The 19,038-nt window shown below is 37.9% G+C and overlaps 1 protein-coding gene across 5 annotated transcripts in view; it reads left to right on the forward strand.

The window, feature by feature from the left end:
• Positions 1–19,038, forward strand: part of ARHGEF7 (Rho guanine nucleotide exchange factor 7) — a 125,707-nt gene that overhangs the window by 99,399 nt on the left and 7,270 nt on the right. For 4 of the 5 annotated variants that reach the window (XM_040584540.1, XM_040584539.1, XM_040584542.1 and 1 more), the window contains 6 exons: positions 144–222; positions 1,503–1,642; positions 2,299–2,523; positions 4,486–4,579; positions 7,442–7,531; positions 10,739–10,915. In XM_040584540.1, the coding sequence (XP_040440474.1) occupies positions 144–222; positions 1,503–1,642; positions 2,299–2,523; positions 4,486–4,579; positions 7,442–7,531; positions 10,739–10,915 (805 nt within the window). The remainder of the gene's footprint in view (positions 1–143; positions 223–1,502; positions 1,643–2,298; positions 2,524–4,485; positions 4,580–7,441; positions 7,532–10,738; positions 10,916–19,038) is intronic. The other variant, XM_040584541.1, reaches the window with a different exon arrangement.

Genomic DNA, 19,038 nt, shown 5'->3' on the forward strand with positions numbered 1-19,038 from the left:
TTTAAACCTGTCAGTGTGTGTCCGTCAATTAACTGTGTATGTCTTTGGTCAGAGCTTGAAGTTTTATATAATCTTTATTTGGGAATGTTTTTGTGTATTTTGGATTCAACTTCAGTGTTACTACTTTTTTGTTTTGTTTTTAGGGAAAACTGCCAATGACAGGAATGACTATCACAAAACTAGAAGACAGTGAAAACCATAGAAATGCATTTGAAATATCAGGTATTGACCATAAATATTTTATTTACTACTTCAGGATATGCTATTTCAAATGTCAGATGTCTTGTGAAGGTGACCAAACAAAGGCACGGGTTGCCTGATGAGATACCCATCCTTGGAGATACTCAAAAGCCCTCTGGGCAACCAGCTCTAGTTGTCTAGAAAGTGCTTGAGCAAGGGGGTAGATGGACCTGCAGAGGTCCCTTTCAGCCTCAACTACCCTATGATTATACAAATTTCATAAGGCAGCTAGACAGAGCCTCACTTGAAAGTTGCTTTTTACTGCTTAAGCAGTTAAACTATCTCTGCATGGGATTCATCCCCAGATTTCTGTATTTTAATGAATGGAGGCAGTTCAAAGTATGCTACTCACTGGAAGAAAAGGAATTCCAGAGGCTCTGGAAGAACTTTAAGCAAGAGCTTTCTTCTAGAAATGGTCCACCTCTTTTTGAGAGATCTTTAGCATCTTTAATGCTAATGATGGTAAGCACTGTGCTTACTTGGGGTAACTTCTGTCTGTTAAGTCATTTGGTTCAGCATGCCTTACATCCCTGGACAATTTAGAAGACAGTGGGAGCAGAGTCCACATGGTGGAGCATCATTCATTTCCTGAATCAATTCTGCCTCCAAGCAGGTTGCATTTAAGTAAAGTAGTTTTGACCCTCTAAAGTGTCAGGCAGTATCACACATCAGTGCTGTGTGGCAGAGGTAGAGAGCTGTTGATGGTGTATGAGTTAATAGTTACGAAGCTGACCTTAGATGAGGAATATGATGGGTTATAATTGAGTTAACTGCAGAAATTAAAGTAATCTTTGGTTAAGATTGCTTTCCCAAGTGACTTTTGTCTCAGCTTTAATATTAGATTCAGACAAACTTCATGACTTTGAGAAGATGAGCAGACTGTATTTTAAAACTTCTGTATTGTAGCTTACAGACTCAAGAATGACTTCTTAAACTATGTGCTGGCTTTCCTAGGGAAGATGAAGAAGCGTAAGGCTACTAGATGAGCCTGTCTGTTTCTTGTCATTAAAGGTTGTGTTTAATTATTAGAGGTGGGGGGAAAAAGTAGAACTCCTATGCTTGGCACAAGAACAAATAGATGGAGGAAATGTCTGTTAAAACCTGGAAAAGTGAGATGCAGTTGTACTGAAAATACGGATTAAAATTTTTGCTTAGTACTTAAGGGATATAATGCTTTAGGAAATCAGTGTCTTTATAATCATATCAGATTGAATAAGTTGTTGTTCTGTGGCTTCCTACATCTTCTGTTTTCTGTCACCTAGGAAATATGATTGAAAGGATACTAGTGTCTTGTAACAACCAACAAGATTTGCATGAATGGGTGGATCACCTGCAGAAGCAAACCAAAGTCACAACTGCTGGGAATCCCACCATTAAACCTCACTCCGTGCCATCTCACACGGTAAGAAAATGCTACTGGGTTGAAATGAATGTGCAATTTATGCAGAATTAGGTTATCTGGCAAATATAGTACCTTGTAAATCAATTGTTAGCTGTTAGTAACAAGAACTGAATGTTATGACGGTAGTTTAATGGGTCAAAAGATGATTCTGCTTTCACTTGTGTGAGCAAAGAATAAAATGCTTAGAACTTGGTGTAATAGTTTAACAGGGTAAAAGAAAATTCATTATCGTTACTTATTCTATTTTGACCCAGTAATACATCCATGATCTTTTAAGTATCCTTAAAACAGTAGTTTTAATTGGTGGTGTGCTTGACAAGCTGTGGAGAAACAATTTCCTTCAGTACTTTCTTTGGGTTCTGCATTTGAGTTGTTGGATATGAATGGATCTAAATTTAGCTCCCTCCTTAGTGGTGAGAGAAGTAGGAGCAGGGCTGCTTGTAGCTGTTCTTTCTTTAGCATGTGCTCTGTAGTAGGCAATAAAAAAATTCTTTAAGCTCCATTTTCCCAAATAATAATTTGGTGTAAAAATTTTCAGAGGCCAGCTGTAACACACAGAAGCACTAGATAATGAGTGAGATTATTTCACCAATCCTTGATAATACTCTTTATTATGATAATACACTTTCTTCCCATCACCTTTGTGTGTTTGACAGCTTCCTTCCCATCCAGTAACACCCTCCAGCAAGCATTCAGACAGCAAGCCGATACCACTGACACCTGCGTACCACACTCTCCCTCATCCTTCACATCATGGGACTCCACATACCACAATAAACTGGGGACCTCTGGAACCTCCAAAAACCTCTAAGCCTTGGAGTCTGAGCTGCTTACGGCCTGCACCTCCATTACGGCCTTCAGCAGCTCTTTGTTATAAAGAGGTGAGATACACAGCCAAGAAGCATGACTGTGTAGCAGGCCTGCAATGGGAAGTTTAACTTTCTCTTACACGCCACCATTTTACAATTTTGTGCACGTGTTCATACGAATATGATTTAACAGCCAGTGCTGAATCAATGGTAATGGACTAGTGAATGCTGTTTTTTTTTCAAACTGGAATTTAGTCATGCAGTTCAAAAAATCCTAAAGCTTAAGAGAGGCTTCCCCCGCCTCCCCCAAGTAGTTCCACTTATTTCCACTCTTAATCCAGTTAATAAATAAGATATTTTTTAATGTTTTTTTCAAACTAGCAGTTCATTTGTTATGTTGATCATCCAGGCTTATTGCAAAGTAAGTTATTTGCTAAGCACACTGTGAAGTATCTAGGATAAGGGTTTTGTGGTGCTTCAGAGTGCTGTATCAAATCATTCTGAACAGCTGTGGTAGTATAACTGACTCTTGGTTCCTCAGTATTTATCACTGTTATGAGGTAACAATAGCATATTTAAAAAACAATGGTGGATATCAAAATATATGTAATGTTTTTATAATCAAAAGGACCTGATGGCTAATGTTAATATTAGAAAAAAAAAAGTGTTTAGATTTTAAGATGCTGTTGGATTTTTGAACTAGTGTAAGGTACGAAACAGGAATCTGTTCCAAGAGAAATAAAATGTGGTGGGTTTAGCCATAAAATCATGGTGGTGGTAGGTTAATTTGGTCCTGCTGCTACATTTTGCATGATTTTATAAATACTAAGAAAAATGTTAGTTTTATATTGGAAGTCTGTGTGTATGTAAGGAGGAGAGTATTGGATGCGCTGTGGCTTCGTGATACTGTTTGTCATGCGTTCTCATGATACTCATCTAGTGAGAAGCAACAGGACCCAGAAAGAATCATGCGGTTATGCCTAAAAACATTTTATTCTGCAAATATGCGATGTTGACAGAAATGTTTTATTTTTCAGACCATGTAAATTAGTTTCTTAGAAACTGTAGCCTAAACACTGTGCCTCAGTGTGGGGTGGCTATATTTTTTTGTGGTGGCTGTGTATGTGTGACTTCATTTTCTTCTGTAAATCCCCTAAGCAACAGGGAAAAAGTGGTAGGTGGTCCGCAATTGGGGGATTAGTATTTAGGCTTAGTTGCTACAAAAGGTTCTTCTGTTTGGTGGTACTATATGCTTGTTTTGTAACTTAAGTTAAATTCTTTCCATTCTTTCGTGTGTAGGGCACTAAATTCTTCAATGTGGTAAAATTTCAGTCATCTTTAGTGTTTAGCATACAATGATGTTCAAAACCTGTCTTCATCTTCTTTAGTCTGTCCTGCTCATTCAACTTTTTACTTTCTTGTTCTGTATTTTTATAGAGGATGTCTTGTATCCTTAAGGTAAGGGGTAGACCAGTATATTCCTTTTGTTCCTGTAACCTAGCGTTGTTCATGTAAATTAGCATGACCACGTTTTGAGCAGAAATGCTGTATTTGTTGCTGTATTTTTTTTGCTGTAGAGCTTTGTAAGAACAGACCTAAACACGTACAGATTTTGGCTTTGAAGAATATACTACCTGCCAAGCTTCCTTGTTAGGTCCTTTTTTTACCTGCTTCTAAATAGACAAGTAAAATGGGTTGTTTCTTCAAAAGGCACGGGGGAAAAAACCTGTGTTAATGTCTGCTTGCCTCTTCCCTTCGCTCTAGCTCCCAAACAGCCTGCATGCTTTTGCAGCAGCTTTTCTGTATATTTCTGTTAATAGATAAAATACCTGCTTTTGTGTATAGTTGGAGGAAGGGTAGAGAGGAAATCAGCCAGTTTAGGCAAATGGGATATGCCAAAAAATACTAGTAAACTTAGTTTTGGTGCTGTTAGAAGATTTTTAGTTAGTAACTCCTGTATTTATCTTAGAAGTTAAACTTTTAAAGTATTGTAGAGAAGCTCTATTCCTTTTTATTTTTGTTTTCCCCACACAGGATCTCAGTAAAAGCCCTAAAACAATGAAAAAGCTGCTTCCCAAACGCAAGCCAGAACGGAAGCCATCAGATGAAGAGTTTGCACTGAGAAAAAGTAAGGAAGATTTGAACAAATGTCCACGTATTACAAAGGCTGGAAATAACATCAGTTTAAATTTTGTGCAAGGTAGATGTACGATGTAAGCAAGTCATGTGATTCCCTCTCCTGTCAGGGGAGAGGGGGTAGGTATCTCCAGAGGGTTTGTTTTATTTATCTTAGGTGCTTATGCCATGATGGTATTAGTTGCTTTCTGGGGCTTTGCTATTGACTACAGTTGATCTAGGCTTGTGAAGTGCCTGTTTCTGTGTTCCCTGCAGAGGGAAGTGAAATTGACCACAGAGCCATGTAAAGTTCAGTAAGGTAAACCTGTCTTTTAATACCTTAAACAACATTTTGAAGATACTAACCTACTTTTGCATAATACTTAGCAACTATGTTCTTAAGCTGATCCTCATAGAATCTGAGCTGGGTGTTGGAAGGCTGGGCATTGCTGCTGGTTCCAAGACTAGTTGCTTCTGCCCTAATCTCCTAGAAGTAAGGTCATTTGCTAGCATCTGTGTCCAAATGAATTTTAGAGCTTTAGACTGCTGGAAGTCTGAAGAACAACACTGAACTGAGAGAGACTGATGAATGTATAGAAAGACAGAAGGGTCAAAATCTGGGTGTTGGGATAATTTGGGGTGGAGGGAGCATTAATGTTATCAAGCAAACACAATATTCACTTAGTTGTCACTGTCACTCTAATTCATTCTTAAAAGTCTGTATGAATGTATAAACCAATAACTTGTATCAATAAAAGACAGGGTGTTTAGGCTGAAGGCCAGATTATTTTACTGTGACTTCAGCTTCTCTGTGTTTGTCCTTCGCTCATGGGCGAAGATAGAAACTGTGCCTTGAGTGTTCGATGTATCAAGTGTGTTATCATGGCCATTGTGTCTCACTGGTTTATGTAGGGTTGGAGAGAAAAAGCTTTTTCTCAAGGCACTGTTGGTTTGGGTAAGGTGGAGGTCCTTCTGCCTGTTTTGTGCGTTTCATATGGCGAAGGTGAAGATAGTGGATAGCATGATCCTGTGCTCATGGGTGTGCAAGTGGACATCTTATTTCAGGATGTTTTATCCTTACAGAAGGTATCTGTTTAGGAAAAAGGAAAGTACTGCAATACAGTATCATTTCATATGTTGGAGGATAGAGTTTCAGTACTTGTAATGACACTGGTAAAGCTGTCAACTTGCAGATGTTAAAGGTCACTTAGTGTGAGATGAGATAAGAGTTGTTTTTTGAGGGAAGGAAGAGGCCTATAACTTCCGAATACATTGTTCTACTCCTAATAAAATTAACACCTTTCAGTATTCTGTATGTAGGAGATAACTTGCAATAAAAGGGATTTTTTTTGGTGGCTTTAAGTCAGTGTTATGTACAGAAATACTGATTCTTGTTATTCACCACTCCCCCCCACCCCCCCCCTTGTGTCAGTAATTAGAAGCTTCTGTTATATGTTAATGCTCCTTCAACCTTTTCCAGCTTGTGGAGCTGTAAAAGTTTTCCACTGAGGAGCTTCCATTGAACTTAAAGCTTGTCGATAGACAGGTTTCCGTTTTATTACTTACGATCTCTGGAATCCCAGGGATTTGTGGGCTATGATTTGAGAAATGCTATGTCAGATTAGCATAATACCTTTGGTTTGTCAGTTATTTTAACTGAGTCCCCTCACAAAATTTATTCCAGAAGTGAAATATTTGTCCTGCTACAGTAATAATATGGTGCTGCGGGCTAACCACAATAAAATCCAATTACTTTTGCTGCCTTGAAAGAGAAAGGACTTGTACTTCAGTGTACCTGTATCCCTTAAACTGTAGGGAAACTAGATCAGGTGAAGATAATTTCTTCAACAGTTAGTTGAACAGCTGATCCTGACATGTATGGACAGCTGGCTTTGTTCTGGTGATAATAAATCACAAAAACAAACCTGATGCATTGGCTGACAGAGAATACTACTACATGTTGATGTTGAAGGCAGTTCAGATTTGGGCAGCAGAAAATCTTCAAGCCTAGGTATTTCAAGCAGGAAAACAGGAAAAATGTTTTTAAAACAACAAATCTTGCCTTGCACACAGACTGCTAATTCCATGTAAACTAATGGTAGAGGTACCTCTGGATTCCAGTTTGGTTGGAATTTCATTCTGTTGAAAGTAAACAATTTGACAACATTTTTACTGAATTCCGCAAGATTTGCTGTGGAGCTTTACCTTTAGGAAAATTTTGTTAAACTTGAATAGTTAAATTTTTTTCAGTAGTGCTGTTTCTACTTTAAAGTCTGAAGTTTAGTTACTCCACTTTTCACAGATGTACTTATGTGATAATGACATCTTTCTTACGGCACAGCGGACTTAAATTGTACGGGCGTATTAATTATGCTGTTAATTCTGAGTTTAATTTTCATTAGTGTGCTGCTGAAAGGGGTAAACCTGATATATATACAAAACGCCAAAGTTTTCAAGATTTCTGTGAATTAATATTCTGTTCCTTGATGTCTTTGATTAAATAATGAAATAATGCATATATAACAACTGGAGTATACAGATTTTTCCCAGTTTAATGGCTGTTTGGTTTAGAACCAGAGTGATTACACTTCAAAACATGTTCTGTGCGACTTCAGATGCTCGGAAAATTTTTTGAATGTGTAATTGCTCTGACTAGGGATTTTCCCCCGCAACATTCCAAAATAGTATTTTTTTGCTGCTTAAACTGTTATTTTGCTCACTGAAGTTTGATTTTTAAAATGGGGTGATTAAGAGAATTCTAAAGGGTTAATTGGGCAGAACTTCAGACTCAACTGAAGTGTAGTGATTTACAAAGACTTTCCTGTATTAAGAAACATAACCATGTTTAAAACTTTATTTTTCCTATTGATTCTAGGTACAGCTGCTTTAGAAGAAGATGCTCAAATTCTTAAAGTCATTGAAGCATATTGCACAAGTGCCAAAACACGTCAAACACTAAATTCAAGTAAGTTAGAAAGTACTGAAATGGCTAACTAAAACACAAATTAGATAGTTTATGAAAGAGAGGTGTATATTCTCTGGCCTTTGCAAGTAGCAAGCTGGACCTGGAAGAAATAATAACCTGTTTCTGGCTCATTACCAGTGCTGAGTGTTTAACTATTGAATGCCAATCTTTCAGGATTTAAATAAAAGAAACCAACCAAAACCCCGATGGTTATTGCTTGTTATGGTTTAAAACTGCACAAAACCTTTACCAATGATGAGAGGTGTCTGAGTTGAATATGACAGTCAGTATACTTTTTGATAAATTTCAAGAAGCTGTTAAGTAGAGAGGAGGAATGAATAAGTCCTAATTTTGGAGGAGTGTATTTTTGTCTTGTTCTGTTCAACAAAGACTTCCACTATGGAAAAGTAACCTAGACCTGTAAACATTTCTTCTATTGCCACTAATTGTTTTAGTATTAATTTCAAATTTTAATCCCATTATCATAATTTCAAGATAAATTGTTCTCAGATCTGTGTGTTGCTTAAAGCCATTTTTAGTTTCTCAGATCAATACCTAGCTTATTGAAAACCTGTAACGTGCCTCTGGGGTCCTACTTCATTTAATCCAAATCAAGGTTGCCATGTGGAGTTCCTCTGTATTGTAAGTAAAACACTGCGCAAAGCAGGGGAGTCCACCAGCATGTGTTCCATTTATACAAGGAAGGAGAAAATGCTGTTGCGTTTGTTCCGATTTACAGTTTTTGCAATGTTGAATACCAATTTAGTTCGGGGATCCTTGGAACACAGTATAATGATCCTAAAGTACTTGGCTGGTTTTGCTGTTGTCTGGAATTAGAGTGGACATTATAATTTACTCCTTGTCCACTAAACCTGTTTAAATTTGCGGTATTAATCATTGTTACCACTACTCACAGTAGCACCTGTTTTGCTTCGAAGCAAAAGCACTTTATGCTGACAGTTGAGAAGTCTCAAAATGAAATTGCGAAGTTAGTTCATGGATTTTCCTAATACATGTTCATTTTCTGTTATGACCTTGAAAAAAATCCAGCTACTTTGCATTCATATGCAATGAGACTGTGTAGTGAGAATATGGCCCTTGTATTAGACTGTATAAACTTCTCAAGTAACAGCAAAAACCTTCATTTTATTTTTTTGTCTTGATGAACTGTAGGTCTCAAAGGTGATAAAATTAGCTACCATTACATAGCTTTCAATGTTTATAGCCCTACAGTCATTACAGTAGGGTGTTTAATTGGATAAAAGGGAATGAATGTGTTCAAAATTCTGAAGATATACTGTTGTTCCAAACAAAATTAAATGAGATGATTGCTGTTTAAATGTCTTGAATGTGTTTATTGTTTCCAAGGATAATGTGACAAGAAATTGTTGGGGAAACATTTGCACTTGCACAGTAGTTTGTGTGTGCAGATATAAAATAGATATGATTTTTTTTTGCTCTTTTGCCTATTTTTTCCTTTCTATGTATATTTAAGAAATATACATAGTGCTGTGGGTATCATTGCATACATCAGAAGTCAGCAGCTTTTATTTGCTCTTAATGCAGCAAGAAACTATTTTTTTTTTTTTATTAAGCACATGGCTGCTTTGGAAAGAATAGTGTTGTCATCAAAGACTTTAAGCTTTGGAAGATCCATTGGTAGACTGGAATTGGAAGTGGGGAAAAAACAATCATGCTGGAATTGCTTCTGTGGGAGCAGTAATCAGTGTAGAACAACAGGATGAAAGAGTTCCCTTTCGCTTGTGGAACATGCCCTTTTTTCACATGCTCCTTTCTTACCTTCATGTTAATATTCTGCCTGTCCCTCACAGCACTCGTTTGGCAATTCCACCTTAATCCAAAGCCCAAGGAGTGCTGCTTTTGGCAACATCAATTCAGCAGACCTATGGCACCAGTGCAAACTGGTAGGGAGCTGTAAGAGGTAGCAGAGCACCTTTTTTCAGTTGTTTGGGTGGGGAAGATGCAGAGTTTAATTTGAGGAGACAGATGCAAATAAAAAAGCAGAGTTTCACTTTCTCCTGCTTGTTATATACTGAGTCTGTTTTGGTCCAAACAAAGGCTTAAAATCTTTTGCAATATTGTATGTATGGTGGTTTCTTAACATGGTTTAAGCGTGGCCACTTAACATGGTTTCAGTTCTTGGATATTGCCAGGCCTTTAAAAAATAAAAAGTGGGGGGAAGGAGGAAGGGAAAAAGTGTCCTTAGCTATGTTTGATCAACTACCCTAGACATCTTAAAATATTTAATTGGGAATTTAGATCCAGATAGAGGCATGTAGGAAGAAGTGTGTGAGGGGTTGAAATGGACCAAGCTGTGGTGTTAGCCTCTTGACCCTGTTTTTCTGTGAGTGAGTTAATTTACTACATGGTTAAACGAATAACGGGGTACAGGCACAGAAAAACTGTACTTTGATGGTCTCCTTGAGTGGGTGCAAGATGTTGCTGCTGATTTAGAAAGTCAGCAGCCCTGCTCTGCATGAGAACCTTTGCTTTTTCCCCTGCATTTTCCTCTTTACAGTGGTGACACAAGCACTTCTGTGGCTGTGTTGTGAGCTGGTGGGAAAATGACCTGCTTGAAAAAGAATCTTTTGTAGGGTTAGTTTTCATCTGAAACTGTTCCCTGACCTGGCTCACCAAGCAGCTGTACAAATGACTGTGTCATTGCAAGGGAGGGAAAGGATGGAGGTACAGATGTGCTGATGGGGAATGGGCTGTTGCTTTTCACATCAGCGCTGGATCATGCTAGCTTACTGTGTTTATTGCCCTGTGCCCAGTCAAATCCCCTGCAAACCAGACCTGACTCCATACTTCAAAAGAATCTAACTCCCACTTAAAAAATAATAATAAAAAAATTTACTTTCAAACAAGATTTGGGTTACTCAAAAATTCTCAACAAAAGCTGCTTAAAGTTTAAAAACCACTTCAAAAATTGTTCTGTAACAGTTCAAACATTGTTATGCTAAGTGTAATTTATACCTAAACCCCAGACAAATTAAAAAAACCAAACAAAAAGAAAAAAACAACGACTTTGGTGCCTTTTTAACAATATTTTCTCTTTTCCTTCTCTTCCCATCACCTTTTTGCTTTTATTTCATGTGTTTGGTTGTGGCTATTCCTTACGTTCTCCTCCTCATCCCACCTCTGCCTATCCACATCCACCATTTCATTTCACCTATACATCCTTAGCATGGCAAGGCACTGACCTGATGCATAATCACGTCTTGGCTGATGATGACCAATCAAGTCTAGACTCCTTGGGTCGTCGCAGTAGTCTTTCTCGTTTGGAGCCTTCAGACCTCTCAGAAGACTCTGACTATGACAGTATATGGACAGCCCATAGTTACAGAATGGGGTCTACATCTCGTAAGAGCTGTTGCTCATATATCTCTCACCAGAACTAATGCACTTCTGAGCTTTTTCTTAACAAATGCTTGTTGTATCACAGCCTGCTTTTCTTAGATGTTTTCTTGCTGTTCCTTGTCTCTTTAATGTGATATTTTAACAACTTCTGAGGGAGCTTCTGAAACTTCAGTTATACCTGGTGGAAGGCTCTATTGCCAGTTCAATACACGTACAAATACATCATTCCAAGAAGTGTATATCCTGTTAAGGATGATATTTCTTGAGGGTTTTTTTAACTGACAGATGTTAATTTGTAGCTCTGAATGGTTTTGTTTTTATCTTTCTTTTGACTTGGTCAGTGTAGCAACAGGTCCTTTCTCTTTTTTTTTTTTTAAATTATTTTGGATACAGCACGTTTTTGTATTTTGTACTGAAACCATACTGGTTTGTGAACTGAGTGCCAGCGATATGGAAATACCTTAGTGGTAGTGGTTGGATTTTCTACATGTTACTAACAAAATACAAAGGTGGTAGAGTAAGAAAAAAGCAGTTTAAAAATAAGCAGTACAAGAGCTGTAAAATCATTCAGATATTCACATATCTGGCCCATTTGGAAGAGCATTTGCTAATCCATAAAAAAATTCTGGTTTTATACTGCTGCCTTTTCCTCATTGCTTAAACGTTTATACAAAGGACCGCACTGCTCTCCCTCCACCCCAGTCTGGCAGTTGTCATGAAAACCTGGCAGTCCATGCTCATTACATGCAGTGTTTTGATAATCGCATGTTACCTATGGTCATACTGTCACTTAACTGTATGCAGTAGCGTGGCAGAAAGCAGGGTCTAGCTGTTTACTTGCCTGTTAAAATACACAGCTGTCAACTCTCAATTGACCATTCTTCTTGAAAAGACGAGATGCAAGTGGTTCCCCTGATGGAGGCTTGAGTGTTCAGCATCTGAAACTCTAGGTACAGCTGTGATCACGTTGGCTTGTTTGACGTTCTGAATATTAGAATGCTTGGCTTTTGGGTTGTACTGTTTGGAGCATGTCAGTGACAGATTTTACTGTGTTTTGTAACTTCTCTCATGAGCAGGTTTGTTTTCAGCAGCAGCTCTTCACTTACAGTCGTGTTGGCTTTTCAGAGAACTGTGACATGCTGTGCACAGCTGAAGGTCTTGAACCTGCACCTGGGGCACTGCTGGGGTGAAGCGTGTGTGTGTTCTGTCTTGTGGATAATGTAACTGGTATCAAAACAAAAGTGACAGTGTTTTCTAAATCTCTGTTCGCATTAGGGAAAAGCATGTGATGAAGGGACAGAAACAGTTCTCATTTTCAACAGGGTCCCTAAATGCAATCCCCTTACCCCTTTTCAAGTAAGCATGTTATCCAGTGTTCGGGTATTACTCTATGAACAAGTTCAGAATAATCGTGATGCAATTAACTGCTGCCTGGGAACTTGATCACGCTGATTGAAAGATAATCGATACCTTTCTAGAAGCAGGTTACATGATCAGAAAGTTAGTAATTGCCAGATGTGCATGATTCCAGAAGGTGGTCAGTGTGGAGAAACTGTTTCAAAGCAGTACAGATCTGCAGATTTGCATTCAGTCGTGTTTGATCACCTGCTTTATCCGCTCTCACTGTTGTTGGCATTCCAAAATGTGACTAACAGCAGCAGCAGTTCTTACTGAGGAGGGGTTTCAGGGTATGTTTCACTGCTAGTTAATATATTAACGTAATGACCAGAAACTTGCATATGTTGAACTTTTTTCAAGGTGGAGGAATATTGCTTAGGGAAATAAGTACATGTGCTCCATACCATTCCACAGTGCATTTGTAACCCACTTCACTCGCCTCTTCCTTTCAGTCAGTTTTTGTTTTTTTAACATATATGGAAAGTATGGATTTGTTTTTTTCCTGTTTCTTAAGCTGTGGTGTTCTAGTTAAAAATGTTTTCTGCATTGGATAAACAATAATTCCTTTATGTCTGTTTCATGTTATATAGTGTAAATATGAGTTTGTAATACAGTTGTTGCACTTGAACTTTCCTTACCACACAGAATGTTTTGTTATCCAGATCTGAAGATTTTGACTTTCTATGCACCAAAGCTTTGACAGTTTACCACCATTAATTATTGTAGCATTTCAGTCATTAACTATTATCATAATTAGGATCTCTCATATTCCGTATACTTGTATTAACGTCACCACACATTTAAAATCATTCCATGTCTTCAGTGTTAGAGGCCATAAGCTATTGTGAACTGATCAGGAGTATTAATGCAAAATGCTTCAAAAAAAAAAAAAGTGGAAATGGTGGTATTCAGTCCAAAGGTTCAGTGTTTCTATTTTTGTGGAACTTCAGTCATGGTAATAATAGTACCTTATGTTTATGCAATTCTGTAAATTATGTGTGTACAGTTACAAATACACTGGGAGGATGGAGAATCTGAATTGCAAGGTAGGTTCAAGCCATTGTCAGCTCCTCTTCACATGGCTTATGCAGTGTTTCCATAAATTAGTATTTGCCATAAATTGAAACCAACCAATATTAATTGGGTGTTTTGCATAATCTTGCTGAAACACAGTAATGTGTATATAGTGACGTAAAACATAGAAAAAAAAATATATATTGTGCACTTCATTTGTGAATGGGAGAAGCCATCTTTAGTAGGTGACTGCCTTTTGAAAATACAAAATGGATGTATATCTGAATGTTGCATTGTACTGTACAGTATGCATATTGTTTGTGGCTGCCTATATCAATTAAGTGTTTTGTTTTATATAAAAAGGACATCTGTTATGTACAGTTGAAATAAATTTTGCATTTGCTAGACTGTGACTTTAATATTTAATTATTATGCAGGGGGAAAGGACAGCAAACTTGTAATTTAACTTCCTTTTCTCCCCATGCCTCCTTTCTCTCCCTACTTTCTTCCTGGAGGAATCAAATGCTGAAGTGAAAGACCTTTTTTGACATACGTGTGTACTCATTGTTTAATGTAGTTGACAACTACAGGAAATTCAATGCAATGTGGAGTATGTATTCTTCTGTATCCTCTTTTTTAATAGCTATTCAGAGATGTTGCCTCCCTTTCCACTTAATTGATTCTGTTTTCTTCTTTTTCACTTTTTGGATCGGTGCATTCTCAGTGAAAGCACAGACTGAATTTTTGGAACAGTCTAAAACTTCTGCAGGTCCTGTTACCAGGGAGGAATTTTATGAATATGATACTGGTTTCTATAACCTTGTATTTTGAAGATTTAATATTGCCACATTTTTCTCTTTGAAACAGGAGTTATCTTTAGTGTTTCTACTTAAAAGATGCTCATATTTGAGTGAATTTAAATGAAATTTTAACCTAATATACATACTAAAATGTTTACATTAAAATAAAGTAATCACCTACTTGTATTAAAAAGTCATAACAATTTTTTGCTATGATTGTAGCAACTCTAGTTTTAGCCGTACAACCCTCTGGTTGGAAGTTTTTGTATTGGTTAGTGAAATACGGCAAGTTCGGTCGGATAGCTCTTTCCAAATGTTGTCTTAGAAATATCCCACTTCTTCAGATGCTGTACCTGTGTTTCAGACTCTTCATTCTGTTCCTATATGGCTAGCACTTACATATGAAGTTGTATGTGTTTCAGTCCACTTTAATTATTTTCATTTTACTTGTCAAAACATTTTGCTGTAAACTGCATAGATCTGTCATCTGAGTTATGTGCGTTTTTTTTCCTGTTTGTGTATCACTATTAGTTAAAAACCAAAACAAACAAAAACTTTGTGCCAAAACCTTTTTTGTTGCTCCCAAGAATTTGCAAACAACAGTGCACTTTATACAGTCAACCGAAGTTTGGCCTCATGTTTGGATTCTGACTTGGTTTTATCTGTACAAAGATATTAGAGGGCTCCCTTTTGACTTTAGCAGATCCGTAGCATAGAGGATTCTTTTTCAGTGTTTTCATCTCAACGGCTGCAGAGTCTGGGAGCACCGTTTTTGGGATTCATCATGTTAGGACCTCATCAAAGATTCATTGAGAAAGAAAATGTTAATTTGGCAGGTCTGCTCATCCACTTTAACATGTTTAATGTAACTAATGCAATGAAACATTGTATTAAGTGACAAGTAATTCTTATTTTTCAACTAACATTTGCTTCTCCAGGAAATTTACCCCTCTGTACATGCCAGTGGCTAATGGTAGATATAAACAGTTGTGTATGCAAATTCTTGTTTTTCAGTGGCAGTTATGACTTCTGTCTTTGCTTGAGCTTCTTACCTTATGAAGAGAGCCTAGTAAAGTTGGTGAAAAACAGAATTGTATATTTACAAGTACTGTTTCTAATTTTTGACCTTTATTGTCCTTTGTTCCCCTCCTTAGCTCTCCTAATCACAATAAAGGTATGAAAAAGTGGAGAAAACAGCAGTACTTAAAAGCTGTGCAACAGAATCATTGCTGCCTCAGCTTATGCCATGCATTTCTTAGAATTAACCACAGTCACCGTATGTCTAACTTCAGTAGTTAGTTGTTCAGTAGTTCAGTAGTAGGTTGAGCCTTCTCCTCCAGACAGCCAGCTGGAGGAAGGAGCCCTGTTCTTGATTGACTGGGGAGAGCTGACCTTTAATTGAGGCCCTGAGGTGAGCTACTTCAAGCAGGTGATGTGAATACCCACCTCTGTTTTACTGTTGGCTTAAATGGTTCCTGAACAGACAAGGTCTTTGAACATAAGCAGAGACTTAATATCTTCTTGAAGTGAAAATTCCATCCCCCTTCTTCTCTTCCTTCCCTCCTGCCTGGTGTATTAAGATCTGTGCATAACTTCTGGACTCTCTTCACATGTGTCTGCTAAATGGTTCAGAACAAAGGATCAGACTGATAACCAGTACTTCTGTCAGGAACCAGCATGGTACCACATCAACTTTTGTTTTTTGGGGGTTTTGGTTGTTTTTTTTTTTTTTTAAGATGTCCACTCCCTTTGGAGGAGAGTGAGTAAAAGGTTGGGGTTGTGCAGTTACGCTTGCAAACAGACTTCACTGAGAACCTCTGTGGCATTCGATCTGTGCGCTAGTTTCTTCCTCTTTTGGTGTTAAGACCGTACTCCAGGGCTAGGAATGATGTTCTACTGGTTTCAGACAGATATAAAGTGAACTTCCATCATGAAGTCTCAGCCACATAAACATCCAAACAGGTTTCAGCTTTCCTTTTTTTTTTTTTCCAAAACTGCTTGCTGGTTTGGCTGATTGATTAGGCTAGAAGCAGGGGTCAGACACTGAAAACTAAAAGCAGGGGGCTATTGCCCAGCACGCCTGTTTGGGTATCTCAGGTGTTGTACCATGTTTCGTAGTGGGTGTTGCTAAGGTTTCTAGCCATGATCTGAATGCCAGGTGGGCTATGCTGTTGTTTGCCTTACTCTGGAGACTAAATTTGCTAAACCTATAATTTAGGGTATGGTATTGGCGAAAAGCATTGTAATTCTTCATTCTCCACTCTAGGGCTGGGAGGTACTAACGTTGAAGAGATACCTTTCTTTTCTTAATGGAATTTAATTGATGGAAACTTGGTTGAATCTTGGTCGTATTGGTCAGTAGTTTTGCCTTAAATAACAGACTTCTAAATGGTGGGGTCATTCTTCCAAGACCCTGGATTTAGGAGTTCCCTGTTGAAAAGTTACAGCAATTTACTCAGCCTTAACATTTGTTTGCAAGTCTTGAAGTATATGGGTTTGCCAAAGATCCTTTATTCTCCCACCCACCTTAATTCCTGAATACCCCACAAAAAAAAAAAAAAGAAAAAATAAACCTCTGTTTTGTAAAGCTTTGGGGGGGGGGGGTGTTCACTTTTTTTCTTTTTAACTAGTACTTTTGCTTGCGTTGGCTCAAGGTGATTTAGGGTCAGAGTTGTTGGAGGTAAATTTAAACGTCTTTTGGCCTGTTTGACTTGGAATGAGACTGAGTAGTGTCTTGTAATAAAATTCAGTGTGAAATTTAGATGCTTAAGATTGAGGAATGGCAGATATGACAAACTGAAGTAACTTGATTCCTCTGCGCTACTTCATGAGCATGTGGAATATGTCTCAGTGAGGTGCTTAGGCTTATCTAAGTTACAGGAACTTCCTAGAGCATCCTTCTAGTACAACTCTGCGTGAAATACCCACTGTGCTATAACACAATCTTCTCTTCATGTCCTAAAGCTGTAGTTTGTAAACTTTTCTGGGGAGAAATGGTCATATAGAGAATAGACTTGAAGAACCTGGTGGAGGCACAAAGGGCAGTTTAGGGAATATTGCCGAGTGCCAGTAATGAGGTGACTGCTTGAAGTTTGTTCTAGATGTATAATTGCCAGAAAATTAATCTTTTTTTAAAAAAAAAGCTTCTGGCATAACTGTTGCAGGAAACAAGACAGGAAGCTTTGTTTTGCGTTGAGAACTTGACACAAGAAGTCTGATATTACTGTGCACATACTCATTTGATGACTGAGTTCTTTGTTACAGGATAGATGTGCTGTGTGATTGTACTTTTGATACTTAGCAAGTGTTTGTAGGGTTTAGGAAAAAAAATCCAAAACAAACATACAAAAAACCCTGCCAAAAACTCACAAAAAGCAAAACAATGTAGGGTTTTTTGCATAAGTACAAACCATAAGAGCACCGAGGGTTCTGAGATACAAATAAATCAATTGCATGACCCAAGGTGTTGGAGCAATGAAGATGAGTGATAAACTTGTGATGTCCTGCATTCCACGGTAGTTAGTTTTTTGTGGCACAGGAAGGGCAGTGGTCACAGCAACAGTTTTGCATTGTGTGTGTATATGTACTGTGTGGTCTCCTTCTGTGTATAATGTTGGTGAACTTTTTGTTCTTAATGAAACTGTGTTCTGTGTCTCAATAGTATTGTTTACTGTGCTATGCTGTACATACATCAAGATATGCTGGTGTAGACATCTGTTTTACATGCATGTGTGTATATAACTGTACAGCTGGGACATTTTTTTTAAAAGCTGTCTACTCCATGCTATTTCTGCTTTACAAGGACCCGTGTTAACTGACCAGGCAAAGGCAACTGGATGCAGCTTTATACAGAGATCAATACAATATGCTGCTCCGTTTGGGTGAAGGGAGTCACTGGTGAGAACCGTGTGGCAGTTCTCTCCCTTTGGTCACTGTCTCCCTCAGCATGTGCTGGGCTGAGGTGCTCCACATTGGTACAGAGACCCAAAATGTGTTGGTCTGGTAGCAGCTTCTGCCAACTAATTCTTAAAACAACATTTAGCTTAGTGTTTTGTGTTACCTCCTGGGTTAATAAAGCAGAGTAGTAACCAATTTACTGAAAGAAATACAAGACAACTTCTTAAAATTAGCGATTGACAGCGCAAACAGGGAAATGTCCTTGAGCACCATGCAGAGTTTGGATGTGCTTGTTTTATAGGTTGTTCCTTCCCTGGAAAATAAGTGGGAGTGCTAGGGTATTTATTAACCTGAAAAAATGTCTTCACTCTGTAAGATGAAGAACTTACGGCTTTCAAGGGCAAGATTCTGTTCTCAAATCTGCAGTTATCTTTATTCCATAAAATTTTGACCATCGTGTACTGATACATTAGATCTTTACTGTCAGCTTAAGGAAGCTCTTTTCTTCATTAAAGGATGTTTGTCATTGTTTGCTAAATAGTTTAACACATACTGCTAAACTGTGGTCTCTACAAGCTCATTGTTCAGAACTCAAGACTGCAGCTGTTAGGGAAGTTAAGTGTTTTTCAGTGAGCTTAGTTTCTTTCATTTTTTTTTGCATGATTAGATGATGTATTTTGTCATGAACCATAAAAGAAAAGCACTCCTGTCACAAAGCAGCAGTTCAGCAAAAGAAGATGTATTTCCCCTGACAGGCATGTATCCTGTAGTACCCAGTTATCAGTTGAAACTGTACTAGACTGAAGACATTCCTGGTTAATGAAAGTTCCATTACAATGAACTGGTAGGCAAGTGTAGCTTGTTTGTTAAAACCGATGTCTTGGTTAAAAGGTGCAAAAACTTTAGTGCCTTACTTGTTCTGTTTCTATTCTGAACAAATGCTGAGACAGCAAGTTATTTACAGACCTTCTTTAAAAAACCAAAACCAAACCTTGTGATTTGTTGCAGCCTAATTAA

This window comes from Falco naumanni, chromosome 2 (assembly GCF_017639655.2).
Source record: "Falco naumanni isolate bFalNau1 chromosome 2, bFalNau1.pat, whole genome shotgun sequence".
NCBI classification, from domain to species: Eukaryota; Metazoa; Chordata; class Aves; order Falconiformes; family Falconidae; genus Falco; species Falco naumanni.